A 17,708-nucleotide genomic window follows, 5' to 3' on the forward strand; every position below is an offset into this window, starting at 1 on the left:
GTGTGTGTGTGTGTTTGTGTGTGTGTGTGTGTACATGTGTGTGTATGCGCGCACACACACACACACACACACACAGGGGCGTCATGCAAGCAAAAATTCTGGGGGGGCACAATCTGAGACGTTGCAATTGTTTTCTGACGGGTGATATGGATCATGTTAGGAGGGGCGAGGGTTTCTCCCCCTGAACATTTTTAAATTCTGGCTGCTAAACATACCATTTCAATGCAGTTTGGGAGGGACAGAAATACCTTCACGGAGCTAGCAGCAACCCTCCTCTATCTGAGGACTAAGTTAAAGTATCTATTTTGTAAGTTTATGTAAAAGACAGGTTGATAAGAACTGTAAGCTCAAAATCAAAAGCTTTTGAAGTCTACTTCATTAAAGCATGTTTACACACACACTTACTGTACACTTAGGCCTACTACACATGATTTTAAAAACAGTACCATTGCAGTTTTTATGTTATGATTTTAAATTGGTATATGTGACCTAAGAACGATCTTACATTAAAGGTACATAAAGGTGCTGAGGTCTGACTTTGTGGTACTCTGAAATTAAGTTATTTTAATATTAATATGTGATGAAGGACTTTGAAAGAAGTTTGACAGATTTCAGTGCTGAATAAGGTTAACACTACCCCGTTTATTTGAAAATGGTTAATATTTGACAGAAATGTAAAAAAGTTATCAAATCAAATGTAATATGTAACTTTACTTTAGTAAAATCATTGAAATACTGTAGTTACACTGCTCATTATTATATTTTAAATAAGGAATTTGTAAAGAGTAATTTATGAGCTAACAGAAAAGCTAGTAACTTGTAACTTGTACATTTAACCTACTATGGCTTATTGGCTTTAAATGGCAGGCAGTAACGTTAGCCAACTAGTTTACGGTTAGACTAGGCTAGCTATCGATAACGTTACACTGACACAATTTAAATGAATGCTCTGAATTCGCAGCTAATATCAAATCCATAACTTTTTGATCAAGTTAAAATTTCCAGGTTAATCATAAATAATCCCACTACCTTTTAATATCATCCGATAACTAATTCAATGCCGATTTGTTGCTTTGCCCACTTACCACTTCAAGACCATAAGTAAAACATTGCCAGCTCAACGTGCGAGACAATTGAGTTGCTTGAACATACACAGCAAAGATTCTAGAGCGCTATGCGCGTAGCGCTCTAGAATCTTTGCTGTGTATGTTCAAGCAATTTGATATAATTAGACTAGATTTGATATACACAGACACCATATTAGGAAAAAGGGGTGGGCTGAGGCTGACGATTTATGACACATCCAGAAGAATATTTGAGTCGTTATAGGCTCTGGTATTATGGAGCACAATAGGAATAAAGTTGTGACAAAAAAATTACCAGGGAGGAAAAATCTGAGGGGGCACGTGCCCTTCACTTTGAATGGGCATGACGCCACTGCACACACACACGCACACGATGGCCCATTTCAGCTGAAGCCATGTGTGCCCATTTTACCTTAGTGGGTTAAGGTAAATTGGGCCACCAAGAAAAACATAACTTTTTAAAAAATATATGTTCATGTACCAAACTAACAACATTATTTCTGATTTATGTCATCAAGACAGTTATTATGCTTTTTTTTTATGTGCATGTTTGTTTTTTTATAGATTTATCATCCTTATAATTGTTAAGTTAGATTTGGTATACCAGGCTACTTACCATCCATCTTTCTGGTGTAGTCTTGATTTGAATGATTCCCCCGCCCACCATATCAACCATAAACTAATCAAATCACCTGTTACTTGTCGAGCACAGTTATGACAACAGTTTGAAATCATTTGCAGTCATTGGCTCTAAATTCCAGAGGAGCTGTGACCCCCAAACCTTACATGGCCCATTTTACCTGATATCACCCTATAATAAGGAGAGGAAAAGAAATAGCCAAAGCTAGAAGAGAAAACGAAGAAAAGATGATACAAGAAATTATAAGTCTTTCTGGAAATTGTAATATCGATTAAGAAAAGAAAAATAAATTACTACAATTAGATTTAGATAAAATATATGAATATAAAGCAAAGGGTGCCTTTGTAAGATCAAGAAAGAAATGGTTAGAGGAAGGAGAAAAACATACAAAATACTTCTTTAACATGGAAAAAGGAATGTAGAACTTACATCTATGGTCAAACTGAATATTAATGGCCAGTTAACAGAAAATTCTAAAGAAATATCAAGATATCTGGCCGAATTTAATGAGAAATTGTATTCTTATGGTAACGAATTGAGCAATGAAGTCATTCTTCGATTTCATTCAAGATGCTATTCAAAAGATGAGTGAGTCTTCTATTAAAATGTGCGACCAAGAGATTTCTTTAAATGAAGTATTAATAAACTCAAAAACAATAAGTCACCCAGGACTGATGGTTTAATTAGTGAATTTTATAAATATTTTCAAAAAGAATTATCCCCTTTTCTGTATTTTAGAGAAGCTATACAACAAGGTCATTTACCCAATTCAATGAGACAAGGTTTGATAACTTTATTACCAAAGCCCAATAAGGATATATTATTTTTAGAAAATTGGCGTCCGATTACGCTAATTAATAATGATGCCAAAATCTTTGCACGAATATTTTCAGAAAGTCTTGATCCCATAATTGATGAATGTCAATCAGGATTTATGAAAGGTCGACACATTTGCAATAATATTAGGCTCATTTTGGATTTAATTGACTACAACGACTTTATTACAGATAATAGTTTTGTTTTATTTGTTGATTTCTTCAAAGCGTTTGATACTATCGATCATAACTTTATGTCGGAGACCTTAGATTATTTCAGTTTTGGAGTATACTTTAAAAAAGCTATTCAAACACTGTAACATGACTGTAACAGTTCAGTTAAGTTATAACATCATCCAGGTTTAAAATCAATAGAGGTATACACGACAAGGCTGTGCTTTTCTTACTTGTAACACCATACATACTAAAAGAGATACATTAGACTTTTGGAAAAAGAGTTAAAATGCTCTCAATTAGCAGACGATACTGCCATTTAAAAAAAAAATGAAACTGAAATTTAAAAAAAGCCATTGAGTGCCTTAATATTTTTTCTTCTGTATCTGGTTTATGTTTAAACATTAAAAAATGTGTGTTATTCCCTTTGAAAACATGTAATCATAATGACATATTTGGTATTCCAGAAAAGGTGATAGTAGATTATTTAGGTATTAAGATCTGTAAAGATCAAAAAGAGAAAAATAATTTGAATTTTACACCAATTATTAGGAAAATCTTTCCTTAAAAGGAAGAATATTATTATCCAAAACTGAAGGATTGTCACGCTTGGTGTGAACAGCTCTTTCATTAGACCTTCCACAACCAATTATAAAAGAGGTGGATAGTATTTTGTTCAATTTCATTTGGAAGAACAGACCACATTATTTAAAAACAAAACAATGCTTTATGCAATCCAATTGAGGATGGTGGTCTAAATGTACTTGACTTTAAAACTGCTAATTGCGTATTTAAGAATAAGTGGATAAAGAACTACTTGAACTCTAACTATCATCCCTGAGTTCATTTTTGATAAGCTGGGGGGTTTAGACATTTTTTTGAGGTGTAATTTTGATGTAAATAAGGTTCCGATAAAGCTTTCTTCTTTTCATAAACAGGTTTTTTTTTTATTATGGATGCTCATTTTTAAGCATAACTTTTCTCCACACAGAAAAGAACAAACAAATATATTATGTTTAAAAATAAATCTTTATTTTATAGAAACTGGTACAATAATGATATCATTTTGGTCAGACAGTTATTTAAGAATAATGGACATCTTTTTAATTACTGTGAATTCCTGAACTAAGATCCCTGTAGCTGCTAAAGAATTTGCAGACCACATTATTTAAAAAAAATGCTTTATTTGCAGTATTTGATGCCATTCCTAGTGGCCTTATTGAACTTTTATCAGGCGATGTATCTTCTGAGTCTATCCCCATATATACTACTAATCATTTAATTATTGATGGTGTGAAAATTATAGATAAAAAATGTAATAACTTTTATATTATGTAGAACTACATTATTGCCTAAATGCAGACCCGTTTGGAACTCAGTGTGTAATCAGATTGAATGGAGAGAGGTCTGGAGTTTACCCAGTAAATACTGTCCCGCTAATTAAAGAAATTACATATACGATTATTCACTTGATTTATCCAGTGAGACAAATATAGTCTCAAGATTTTTTAGAGATGTGGAGACTACAATACAATCAATAAAACATTTATTCTTTGAATGTGTATTTACCCAATTGTTTTGGATTGATGTTGAATATCTGATATATAAATTCACAAAATTAAAGATTTGTCTATCTGGTAAAGATAGTTTTTTGTTATATACAAAAATAAGAGTTTGGAGCAAAATTTGGTGGTTAACTTAATAATTATGTACGGAAAATACCATATTCACAAACAGAAATGGACAAATAGTAAACCTAACATGATATTATTAAAAACTGAGCTTAAACATTATATTGAAGCACTAAAAGATGCAAGAAATAAAAAAGCGAAACGGATGTATAGAATTTTTTAATCCCTTTCTTTTTGGAATTTTTTGTAACATTTCCCCTGTATAGTTTAATTTTTATTATCATTTATTTATTCCTTATACTGTTTTTTATGCTATTATGAATGTAATAGATAATAATACAATGTGATCTCTGTATGTTTATGTTGTATATTAATCTTGTTGTTTTTATTAAATAAAAAAAATATTTGAAGCTAATTTATTGTGCATATGTAATAGGTTAACTCTTGTTCTCATTTATAACTCTGTGTGTCTGTGTGTCTGTGTGTCTGTGTGTCTGTGTGTGTGTGTGTGTGTGTGTGTGTGTGTGTGTGTGTGTGTGTGTGTGTGTGTGTGTGTGTGTGTGTGTGTGTGTGTGTGTGTGTGTGTGTGTGTGTGTGTGTGTGTGTGTAAAACCAAGTGTTCAAGTAAAATGTCTACTGTGTTTTATATAAATCCACACTTACACACTTATTTATTATGCATAGTATACTGTAAATTTGATCATTTTCTGTTGGGAATCTGTGCAGTTTAATTGCTGAGTGACACACCACACACACACACACACACACAACCACACACACATATCAGTCCGGTTTAAAATCAACAACACCTTTAATTTAGATGTTAAATAACATTTATGGACACCACACAAACAAGTTTTAACTTGTGTTAAATATTGAGAACAAATTCCCACTCACAAAAATGTCTGAACAGAAGCTCTGTCAAGTCAAACATGGTAAACAAAGTAAACAAAACTGACTGGACAATCAGCCAGAGGTCTCACACTCACACACACACACACACACACACACACACACACACACACACACACACACACACACACACACACACACACACACACACACACACACACACACACACTCTCTCTCTCTCTCTCTCTCTCTCTCTCTCTCAAACACACAAACACACACACACACACACTCAACTGAGAAAACCTCAGCATCTTAAAACGACAAATATGTCAAGTTCTGCGTTCAGTGTAAAAGGCCAAAACTGTGAGTTTTGTTGTTGCAGACGGTCACATTACAGCCGTTTGGCCTGAAAATGATCCAGCAGACACTAAATCAACACGAACACTTTTGTGAAGGCAGCATCAGAACAGAGGGATTGTGTAATGTTCGCAGGTGAAGGTCTGTATGACGAACACATGATCCTCGCGCTCACCTGAACACACACACACAAACGCAGAAAAATAGTCATAACAAAAGCACACAATGATAAACAGGTTGTCATATGATTGTTCACAAATATAGCCTTTGTGTTTTTTAGGGCTGCATGATCAATCGCAATGCTGTGATTAGTTTTGTGCAGCTAAGCCGCGTTTCCATTAGGCCACCCTTCAAATTGCGCAAATTGAAATTGCGAATTGAAAATACGCCCAACGGAAACACGTCAAATTCGCATGAGGTTTCGCATACGCTCGCAGGTTGTTTTTCAGGCAATTCTAAAAACAAATATTTCGCAAAACTGCAATGGAAACAGTTTTTGCGCATTTACATGTCACCTGATGTAGATGACGCGGTGTGTTTGGACATAACGCGAGACAGAGTTCTTTACTAAATTCATATAGAAAAGAATTACAGGAATAGAGATCGTTAAGACATGTGACCATGGGCAGCAACATCATCAGAACGCAAAGAATTATGGGTATGTTTGGCCCGTTTACCCAAATATAGGTCTCTGCAGGACAGTAATAGGAGTTACCAGATCAGTGGGCGACAGAGGGGCGTTTTCAACCGCGTTACCTGATTTGCCCATGTCACATGCAGTGAGGGTAGGGTTAGGGGCGGGGTCAGGTGAAAGGCATCATTTTCATTACATGATTTATAAACACCCACCAGAACTGCCAAAAATTTAGAAACACCCCCTTTTGTTCCGCAGATACCCCATACTCCGTTTACATGGAGAGAGAGAGAGAGAGAGAGAGAGAGAGAGAGAGAGAGAGAGAGAGAGAGAGAGACGCGGTCGAACTGTGTGTGTGTGTGTGTGTGTGTGAGAGAGAGAGAGAGAGAGAGAGAGAGAGAGAGAGAGAGAGACGCGGTCGAACTGTGTGTGTGTGTGTGTGTGTGTGTGTGAGAGAGAGAGAGACGCGGTCGAACTGTGTGTGTTAGAGAGAGAGAGAGAGACGCGGTCGAACTGTGTGTGTGTGTGAGAGAGAGAGAGAGAGACGCGGTCGAACTGTGTGTGTGTGTGTGTGTGTGTGTGTGTGAGAGAGAGAGAGAGAGAGAGAGAGAGAGAGAGAGAGAGAGAGAGAGAGAGAGAGAGAGCGAGAGAGAGAGAGAGAGAGAGAGACGCGGTCGAACTGTGTGTGTGTGTGTGTGTGAGAGAGAGAGAGAGAGAGAGAGAGAGAGAGACGCGGTCGAACTGTGTGTGTGTGTGTGTGTGTGTGTGTGTGTGTGTGTGTGTGAGAGAGAGAGAGAGACGCGGTCGAACTGTGTGTGTTAGAGAGAGAGAGAGAGACGCGGTCGAACTGTGTGTGTGTGTGAGAGAGAGAGAGAGAGACGCGGTCGAACTGTGTGTGTGTGTGTGTGTGTGTGTGTGTGAGAGAGAGAGAGAGAGAGAGAGAGAGAGAGAGAGAGATGCGGTCGAACTGTGTGTGTGTGTGTGTGTGAGAGAGAGAGAGAGAGAGAGAGAGAGAGAGAGAGAGAGACGCGGTCGAACTGTGTGTGTTAGAGAGAGAGAGAGACGCGGTCGAACTGTGTGTGTGTGTGTGAGAGAGAGAGAGAGAGAGAGAGAGAGAGAGAGAGACGCGGTCGAACTGTGTGTGTTAGAGAGAGAGAGAGAGAGAGAGAGAGACAGAGAGAGAGAGAGAGAGAGAGAGAGAGAGAGAGAGAGAGAGAGAGAGAGCGAGAGAGAGAGAGAGAGAGAGAGAGAGAGAGACGCGGTCGAACTGTGTGTGTGTGTGTGAGAGAGAGAGAGAGAGAGAGAGAGAGAGAGAGAGAGAGAGAGAGAGAGAGAGAGAGAGAGAGAGAGACGCGGTCGAACTGTGTGTGTGTGTGTGTGAGAGAGAGAGAGAGAGAGAGAGAGAGAGAGAGAGAGAGAGAGAGAGAGAGAGAGAGAGAGAGAGAGAGAGAGACGCGGTCGAACTGTGTGTGTGTGTGTGTGAGAGAGAGCGAGAGAGAGAGAGAGAGAGAGAGAGAGAGAGAGAGAGAGGTGCGGGCGCGAACGAACTGTGGAATCATAAAAACATACTCCGTCATTTTGTTCATAGAGGTTATCATTCAAACTGCAAAGTGTTTACTTATATTTGTGTAACTTACACTCGCAATAAAACACAACATTGTGCTTTTGTCACACTCTAAACTCTTGTCAAACTGTAACCTACAACTGTCACCAACACCATTTCAAAACAGTCTGTGGGTTACATCTTTTGTACATTAATCATTGGATATTAATTCAGATGAGAATAAAGTTAAGGTTAATTAAAATTAAGGAAAACAAATATATTGATCCGTTCTTAAAGGATAATTCAGGTATTTAGCACTTTGAGTCTATTTTCTAGTTTGTTTTGGATGAACTAAGTTAGAGTGGTGGGTAGAATTTTGACGATGGGTCCTGTCTCGACTTTTTGACTCCTGTAGAATCGCCTCTGACCGCTTCAGAGTGGCTGTCTACGAGCATACACAAACATGTCCTTAAAACAACCCCTAACGTTCGTTTTCAAAACTGTGCAAGAAGGACTATTGCAGTTTATAGCACAGCAGGTAGACGGCATCTTGAACACTGCGTTCTTCCCTCCATGTAATCAATCTGGCGCCTTCTGTTTGTGCCGCGGATTCCCAAACTGCTTTGCGTTCACCACTGGCAATACGTCACGATGACGTCACATTAGCAATCTCTATACTGGATTATAAACCTCAAAGAAATGCCAAAATCAAGACCTCGAAGCAGAAATGAGTGAGAAACACCCAGAAACTCCTCATTTTGGAATGACTTATCGCGAGAGGAAAAAATTTAGTTTTAGTCACATAACATCGTTAATGAAAACGCCGTCATTTCACAATAGTTTTTTGTCGACATTTAGTAATCAATCCCAAAAGTTTTGCGCAAATCTGTAATGGAAAAGCGATCGGCTCTGTAAACGCTGCTCACTCTGAAAGAGTCGCTTAAACGTGCATTTGAAAAAGCAACACGCGTCAAACATCTTTCCAAACCTGAGAAGCATTTATAAACCTCTTGTCCAACAAAAGACAATATTTATAAACGTCTTGTCCAACAAATAATATTTTCTTGTCAAAAATTCCTGCGGCGCGAATGAGGCGTGGAGCGCGACGCGGTAGACGCGAATACGCCTCATTCGCGCGTCAAGTTCGCCCGAATGGCCCGAATTGAGCGTCTGGCGCGTAAAGCCCAATTTATACTCCTGCGTCGAACTTACGTCCTAGCTACGCCGTAGGCTGTGCGTACTGCGCGTACCCTTCGGCGTACCCTGACGTGCACCTCTCCAAAAATGTATCAACGCGTCAATTCTACGTGGACGCAAGCGCTGTGATTGGTCTGCTCAAACCGCTTCCTCGGGTTTCACATGATCCCTCTGCGTGCGTCACCGCACAAGGACGCAGAAGTATAAATTAAAACCAAAGCGTAGGCTACGGCGTAGAGGCTCCGGCGTAGGTCCGACGCAGAAGTATAAATCAGCCTTTAAGCCCAATTTATACTTCTGCGTCGAACTTACGCCGTAGCGTGTGCGTAGCGCGTACCCTCCGGCATACCCTGACGTGCACCTCTCCAAAAATGTAACAACGCATCTATTCTACGCAGACGCAAGCGCTGTGATTGTTCTGCTCAAACCGCTTCCTCGGGTTTCACATGCTCCCTCTGCGTGCGTCAACGCGGACAACAAAGCAGAATTATAAATTAAAACCAAAGCGTAGGCTACGGCGTATAAGCTCCGGCGTAGGTCCGACGCAGAAGTATAAATCAGCCTTTACGCGCGTTACGCGTGAATGGTGCATCTTGTGCATTCACGCGTTTGACGCGAATTCGCGTCTGCCGCCCGAGTTGAAAAATCTGAACTTCTGCGTCCATTCGCGCCGCGTTAACCAATCAGGAGCCAGCTTGCTGCTGTCACGTGGTGAAGTAAATATGTTATCACATAAAAACTTGATTTTAATATATGAGACATTAATTTTGTATGATATTTATTCCATATCTAATCTAGATTATATGAAACATTATTATTATTCTAATGTAAAGAGAACACACATAGCCTAGTACTTTAGTGCAAGAACATAGTTCGTGTCTGGACAGTGTTGTGTGAGGGAAAAAAATCCCAGGACAGTTTAATCACTTTTGTAGTAGCCTAGGCTGGCTCCATTTATCATCAAAACAAAAATAAATGACAGATTAGGTGTGTGAGGGCGAGGGTGATCCTCGCTCCGACGCGTGACAACAGTCATCAAACTGGGCACGGGACAGGCGGAAGTACCGCTGAAAGCGGCCGTCATCCAGGCGCAGCTCCAGGAGCAAATGGTGAAATTCGCCAAACTGGGTTCACCTCCGAAGGGTCTGGTGGACCCAAATACGGCGACGATGATCCCTACGCCGCTGTTCTGCTCTCCAGAGCAAATACAGAGCGGTGACTCTCTCGATGAATGCTCGATCAACATTAGCCGTCTTGTAAAAAGATGGCCGCCAACAGATTTCGCCTCCGATGCGCGTGACGCGTGTAAATTTCCCTTCAAACTTTTTTTTTTTACGCGCGTCAATTTCGCTCTTGACGTGCGAATGGATTCAAAGTGTACACGCGTATAACTAGACGCGGCAGGCGCGAATTTGACGCTCAATTCGCGTCCGGTGTGAACGCAGCATTACACAGAATAAGGCAGTCGCGTGTTTATTAGTCATGTTTAATCAATCAAAGCGGTTCAATCTTCTGTTTATTCAGCAACAGAGATGAGTCCCATAGGGATTTCCTGGAATGATGTCTTATCATCATAGACAGTAAAAGAAATGCACACAGCGACCCCCTTGATTTCAATGGAGAAAACTGAAGCCTGATTATTGCACTCACTTCCTTATGGCTGAGCGACTGCGCAGGCTCAAACTGAGCGTGACGACAGTCTGACAGTTGTAAATCTTCTAGTAGCTGTCGCAAAACAAATCTGAATCCCCTAATTCCTGTTTGTCTTGTTGCTTTTATGGACTCTATCTATGGGCTTCTCCTTGACTTTATGCCTCTATTGGCGCTTTTCCACTGGATGTTACGGCTCGGTACGGCTCAGTACGGTTCTGCTCGGCGCGGCACGGTTCGGCTCGCTTTGCTTTTCCACTGCGTGGTACGACTCGGCGCGGCACGGCTCGGTTCGATTTAGCTCGGTTGCTTTTCCACTGCAGTTAGTACCGCTTCAAAGTGGGTGGGATTATGACTGATCGTTATAGTTTATCCGCTCCTCGGCAACTAACAAGAGGAACGTCTGCGCTTCTCGTCCACTGAACACGATTCAGCCATTTCTTTTTTGGATGTTTTTTTTTCTTCAAGCAAGTCAAGCAAGTAGATTTAAAACATTGGAGGCTGTTACTGGATATCTAAATCTAGCGGGTTTGATGTCTTGCAAATACAGTGACGCTGGTAGTGACTATTCTGTCTGTCTGACCAATCAGTGATCTACAGTGCTTCCACGTCACGTCCACGTTTTATTATCGGTACGGTACGCTTGGAACCTCAACAGAGGTGTTACCATTTAAAGCGAGCCGAAGCGAGCCGTACCGTACTGTACCATGCAGTGGAAAAGCGCCACAAGTGAGCCGTGCCGAGCCGAGCCGTACCGTACCATGCAGTGGAAAAGCGCCAAAGCGTGCCGTACTGAACCGTACCGTACAATGCAGTGGAAAAGCGTCATATGTCCCCCCGATTGCCTCATAGACAGTAAAAGATTGCCTGCGAGCTTCTCCTCCTGTCTATACGGTAATTTCTCTACTGTGCGACAGAGAGTGGCGTGGTTAAGACGCAATCGTTAGCCTATTTTTTACAAAAACGGCTTCTACGGGGACATAACGTAAGATACAAAGTAATGGAGCCTTTTATACATTGTCGTGTTTCTTTAGAAATAAATAAAGGACAAATTAAGTCTTTGGACGCCTCAGATGTAAAGTTATTCGCTGTCAAAGTGATGCCAAAATGAATGGGAGGCGATGGAACGCTAACAGCTGGTGAAGTTCTGCTACAATGGCGGCTCCCGCGAGGCTTCAGTTTCCGGCTGATGGATTACACACTTGGTTATCATACTTCTGCGGCGGCTCATATTTGGCGTGTGTGTGAGACGATCTCTGGTGTTCAGATGGATATGTGGCGTGTGTGTGTGTGACGCCCACTGGTGTCCAGATGGAGCAGCATTTACTACGATCAGCCGCTGCACTGACAAACTGCACATATAATAATCGTAGCCTTTGCCAAATCACGTGCGGTTTCATTGCGATTAATTGTGCAGCCCTAGGTCATATCAAACATCTTTTAATAATTGTATGTGTACCTGTGTGTGCGTCAGCATCCCAGACCGCTGATGACCCCGATCCGGTCCACCTTCATCCCGAAGCACCCCCGCGCCATTCCCTTCCGGCTCCGGCCCTGCAGCTTCCGGTGCCGGTTCAGGACGTCCAGGAACACGCGTGACGGGGGGCGGGGCAAGAACGGGGGGGCGGAGTCTGCTGACCCCTCCATGACCTCTGGATGAGCCAATAGAAGAGAGCCGATCTTCAGCCCAAAGAAATCCTGCAGAACCTGCACACAGTTTATATTATGTCAACTTTCTGTATGCTGGAATAACTTGACGATTCAAATAGTACAGCGCAATTCTACTCGAACTGTATCATATATTTAGGGTATGCTAACACGACAAAGATGTGCTAAAAATGGAAACGTTTTTCGCGTACAGGCGACAACGTTGATAATAATAATAATAATGGTAATAATAAATGTAATTTGTAATGCACTTTATATTTAAGCAAATCCCAAAGTGCTAAAAATACACTCTGTTCTTATAGACTGAACACGTAATACACATGTGCAGGACGTCACTCTTTTCACAAATTCACATTTTTGTAGTTTTAAACAGGAGATGATAATGATATAATTATCAAAAACATGCACTTTTAAACCGGTTTTCAAAAGTTTGTGTTTTCAGGCCCACAAAACAGTAGTCGTGTAAACGAAACCGCAAAACTGCATAAAAAGTTTTCAGTTTTTATGTTGTGTAAACACCCCTTAGTTAAATATAATAACCCTGGATGTCTTACTAATGTGAAAAAGAAAAGAGTAATTTTGTATTCTAAATCTAAAATCTTATCTAAAAAAGTTGAAAGTGTAAGTGTGTAATTTAAAGACAGAATCACCTAAATAATGTCTATTTTCAAATAGACAGCAATACTACATGTAGGCCTACTATTTATACCATAGAGTAGCCTACTAGCCTACTATGCTAGTGTGTGACTCGACCCTCCATTTTTATAAAAAGAAAAAGAGATTAAAACAGCAAATAATATTTTATATTTCTGATGACAACCAGACCATTTTTCCCCATTCATTTTCCCACATGGATTTTAAAATGTCTTCGTTAGGAGTTTCTTTGGTCTGTCTGAATACTCGATTCTGATTGGCTGGAAGCTGTGCAATAAACCCGTTGCTGCTGAACTGTTACTCCCAGGAAATTTTCTCTCTCTCTCTCTCTCTCTCTCTCTCTCTCTCGATTATGAATTCAGATCATTTTTCAGATCATAATTTTTGATATTATTCGTTCATTCAAATACTTACGCACTACTTCTCTGATTTAAATGTACATTTTTAACATCAAAACAGTTTTAAATGGTCAATGCAGGCAAAATTCCACGTATATTATCCTTTACATAACCCACGGCACGAACCAAGCCAACCAGCAACGAGGAGAATCACAACATTACAAACTTGGATTTGAAACTAAAGTTTGAAAATCTGACTCTAAACTTGGCGGCTATAACCCAGCTAACATTTTTTTTTCTAAGAATATTTTTGCTAACGTTCCCATTAAGTTATTGGTGAGTGTGAGTGTGTGTGTATGTGTGTGTGTGCTCATGAGACAGAATATCAAACTCATGAGCTCGTTTTCTTAATTGGTCTAGAATGATACTTGCTCTTTCTGCCTCTATGAAGTGTTAAAACCACAATGTTTAATATTTAGCTGCCCAGAGGGCCAGAGCTGATACTTTGAAAGGATATTTTTGACATGATTGATTTACCAGTTCCTAATTTGATCGTAATATATAGGCTATGTGTTTTTGAAGTTCCCATATGTGTACTCCCTCGTGCTCTCTCGCTCGGCTCTTTTGACTTTTTTTTTTTTTTTTACATTTGACTCTTTATTTATAAATAAAAATCAACGTTCAGAATATGTAAAAAAAAATTAATTAAACGTTTAGGTAACATTCTGTTTTATCATTTTGCAAACATTATGGGAACTTTACTTTTGAATGAACATTCTGAAACACTTAGACAAAAATGTTTTAGGAAAAAACATTCCATGATTGAACAATGTATAATTATGTTTTTGTGCTAATGTTTTGAGAACATTATTTAAAACTTCTATGGTTTGTTCATTACTTTGAGATGCAATTCAAATGATATAATCAAATTAAATATAAAATTATTAATTATTAATTTTGATTATATATGTAGAAACAATTAGCATATTATGCATACAAATAGTTTGAGAACGTGAATGTAGTTTTTTCATCGGGAATTGCACTGCTAAACATGATTATTAAAAAAAAAATTTAAAGTCCCCCTCTGGTGAAAATCCCACTTTTAATGTTGTTTATATGTCTATGTGGTGTTTTTAATACGATTTAAGACAAACCATGTGTAAATTCATAAGTCGACAGCATTGCTGAGTCTCAAAAACACGGTTTGAAATCGCTGGTGTTTCTGACGTCACAAACTACATTGTAACCAATCAGATCAACGTGTGATCGTCAACGAGTGGATCTCTGAGCTGAGTGAGTGGAGGCGGGGCTCATTTGCATATTCATAGGACCGCGTTTACTAAATGAGGGAAGGGTGTCGAGTTACATTCAAGCTATTTTAAGGCATGAAGAAAAAGTATAAGGAAAAACAAATGTTTAAATGTGTAATTTTGGTGATCAAAGATGAGTTTAGGGACTTTAAATAATGTGATTAGATGACTTCAACTAAAGCAAATACCATCGATTAACAACCTCTGAGCTCACAGTCTTTAACTGTTTATCATTGAAAATACTTTTCTATTAAGAGGATTTAAAAAATTAATAGGATTTTTACTTCAGAACCGACTGTTGCGCATTACTAAACATGCAAAAAGATGAGGTCATGTGACAACGATCTAGTGCACGACTGTTCGAGGTGTTTATCGTGGAATATTGCTACTATTTTTAAAAAGTAATAGGCAGTATACAACATGTAATGAACAGAATCACACAAGCAATGTCTGTTATCAAACAGGTTTCCCAAACACCGATCTGTCATTCATCCATCAGTCAAGCTAGCCCCGCCCCCAAACTCACACGATTGGTTGAGTCATGAGTGAAATCCTCACCTGTGCATCTGATTTGCGTGGCGATGGCCGTCCCTCTACCTGCGTTGTCACGGTGATGATGAGAAACAGGAGGAGAGCAGGATGAAGAGAGGAGGTAAAGTTTAGAGGAGATGAAAAAGCCATCCTTGTTTTTAAAGAGAAGTAAATATCTGTCCGATGCTTTCGGCTCGGGTTCTGTCCTGTACGGCTTCAGGACGGGTCTGTGTCGGAGCCGGTGCAAGACTCGGCCTTTTAAGAAACATCGCTATGATGTCACACATCGCTAACGGTTGCCGTGAGCGACGCCCCGCCCCTCACACACGTCACGGCCTCCATACTGAGCGCAGATTCTCATTTCTCCAGCTGATACACACCAACTCTTTCCCTTCTGGATGAACACGTCACACGCACGCTCACATTTTTGCGCTTTGTGTCTCTTTTAATCGTCGGCCTCTTTATAGCTCATCACTCCTCACAGTAACAGGCTGATGTGACCTCTGACCCTTTCAGGTTCCGCCCCCTATAAAGGTTCCCCCTGGAAACGGGCGGCGCTCAGGAACTATTTCCTCCTGTGAGAGCGCAGACACAATAGTTCAGCGTCAGATGAGAGTTTCCGTAGCGATGACCAAGGGTCACGAGCCTTTCAACCTCCGGACGGACCGACACACACATGCACAACACAATCATACTTGGGGAATAAGATCGGTCTCCAACGCTGTTCTAAATACTGTAAAAACAGTGAAATATTATTACAATTTAAAACAGCTGTTTTCTATGTGAATGTGTTCAATGTGTTCCTGTGATCAAAGCTGAATTTTCAGCATCATTACTCCGTTCAGTGTCACATGATCCTTCAGAAATCAGTATTATATGATGATTTGATGCTCAAGAAACATTTATGATTATCACCAATGTTGAAAACAGTTTTTATCTTTGGGGGAAATGCGATACAAAACCATTCTAAAAAATAAAATAATACTTTTATTCTGCAATTATTTGATAAATAATTATAACTTAGTTTTGACATTTATAATGTTAGAAAAGATTTTTATTGCAAATAAATGCTGTTCTTTTGACATTTCTATTTATCAAAGAGATCTGAGATTTAAAACCTTCAACATTTATGATAATAAAAATCATTATTATTAATAAGCACCAATAATAATTGAGCATCAAATCATCAAATGATAATAATCATAAATGTTTCTTGAGCATCAAATCATCATATTATACTGATTTCTGAAGGATCATGTGACACTGAAGACTGGAGTAATGATGCTGAAAATTCAGCTTTGATCACAGGAATAAATTACACTTTACTATATATTCACATAGAAAACCTACATTGTAATAATATGTTAAAAAACAAATACTGTAGTTTTGATCAAATAAATGCAGCCTTGAAAAGATTTATTTGAAAATCATAAAAAAGTATTAATTATTCCAAACTTTTGACCGGTAATTTACCTAGCGTATTTTTAAGATATTTTCACACAAAAAAAATCACTTGACGTAACATGAAAAAAATCCTCTATTGCAAAAACAAGTGTCTTATCGATGCGTTTAAAAGCAGGAAGTTTTAGAGACTCAAAAACACAGAATAGTGTGTGAAAGTGTGAGACTCTCTCTCTCTCTGACACAAACATCACAGCGCAGGCAACGACAGTCTGACCTCTGACCCCTGGCCACTACATCATACTCACGCACGCTAATGTGACACACACACACACACGGGTGTGTTTCTCGGATGTCGTGCGGCCCGATGATCGTCTCCAAGCAACTCTCACACCGAGACCCGAAGCCTCCCGCTCTCTGACGTCAGCAGCGCACAGTCCGGGTTTAAAGAACATTCATTCGCGATACAGTCGCTACAGATCTTTCCTTTCCGTATTGTGACAAATAACAGATTATCTAAAAGGCCGGACTTGGTTCTGTGCATCGGTTGTTGATTGGATGTTGGGAAGTGGGCCTGGCACTCAAAAAACTGAGGCAAATAATATTAAAATAAATACATAAAAACCATTTTAATTATATTTATTGTGCATTACTGCAAACCACTTAACATCTACAGTTTTAGCAAAGCCTGAATGCATTAATAATGGTTAAAAAGGACCTGTTTTGTTGTTTTCAGGCTCTACAAGAACAGGTTTTCCTGCTTAAATGTTGATTATTTTCCTCATATTCTCCATTGTTTAATCTCCACTCTTCCCAGTCTGTCAGTAACGCTCTGGTTTCCCGAATCCATCGTTCCAACAAACCGCATCGCAGAGTTGTGTGTTCAGCGACACTCTCGACCTGCGGTTAAAGCAGTTTCTAGTTTGCATGACGTGTGACTCAATAAATACTGATCTTGAGCAGAATAAGCAAACTGACATTCAGCAAATACAATACATTTACGTCTTTTAGTTTGTCAAGAGATTTAAAGTGTTTTTGAAGAGTGCGCATGTGTGAACGAGCTCTAGTGCGCAACAACGAGACTATGATTGAATCTGGAAATAAAGCAAAATAACTGAGAAAAATGAGAAATATTCCTCAGATGTCTGTAATTTATAGCAAAACATCTCGCATTAATTCGATCTTAAACAGATTCATTAACAGTTATTACTCCAACTGCGTGACATCA

General features: G+C 39.3%; 1 protein-coding gene across 1 annotated transcript; it reads right to left on the bottom strand.

Moving 5' to 3' along the window:
• Positions 1-5,137: 5,137 nt before the first annotated feature.
• On the bottom strand, positions 5,138-15,329 carry LOC143726039 (C-type natriuretic peptide 2-like). The gene is made up of 3 exons (XM_077219023.1): positions 15,075-15,329; positions 12,038-12,295; positions 5,138-5,729 (listed from the first exon to the last, which is right to left on the bottom strand). Exons 1-2 carry the CDS (start codon positions 15,227-15,229, stop codon positions 12,049-12,051), a joined length of 402 nt encoding a protein of 133 aa, XP_077075138.1. The 5' UTR covers positions 15,230-15,329; the 3' UTR covers positions 5,138-5,729; positions 12,038-12,048.
• Positions 15,330-17,708: the final 2,379 nt, after the last annotated feature.

Source organism: Siphateles boraxobius, unplaced genomic scaffold (genome assembly GCF_051911475.1).
Source record: "Siphateles boraxobius isolate OS27281-9 unplaced genomic scaffold, OSU_SipBor_1 77, whole genome shotgun sequence".
Lineage (NCBI taxonomy): Eukaryota > Metazoa > Chordata > Actinopteri > Cypriniformes > Leuciscidae > Siphateles > Siphateles boraxobius.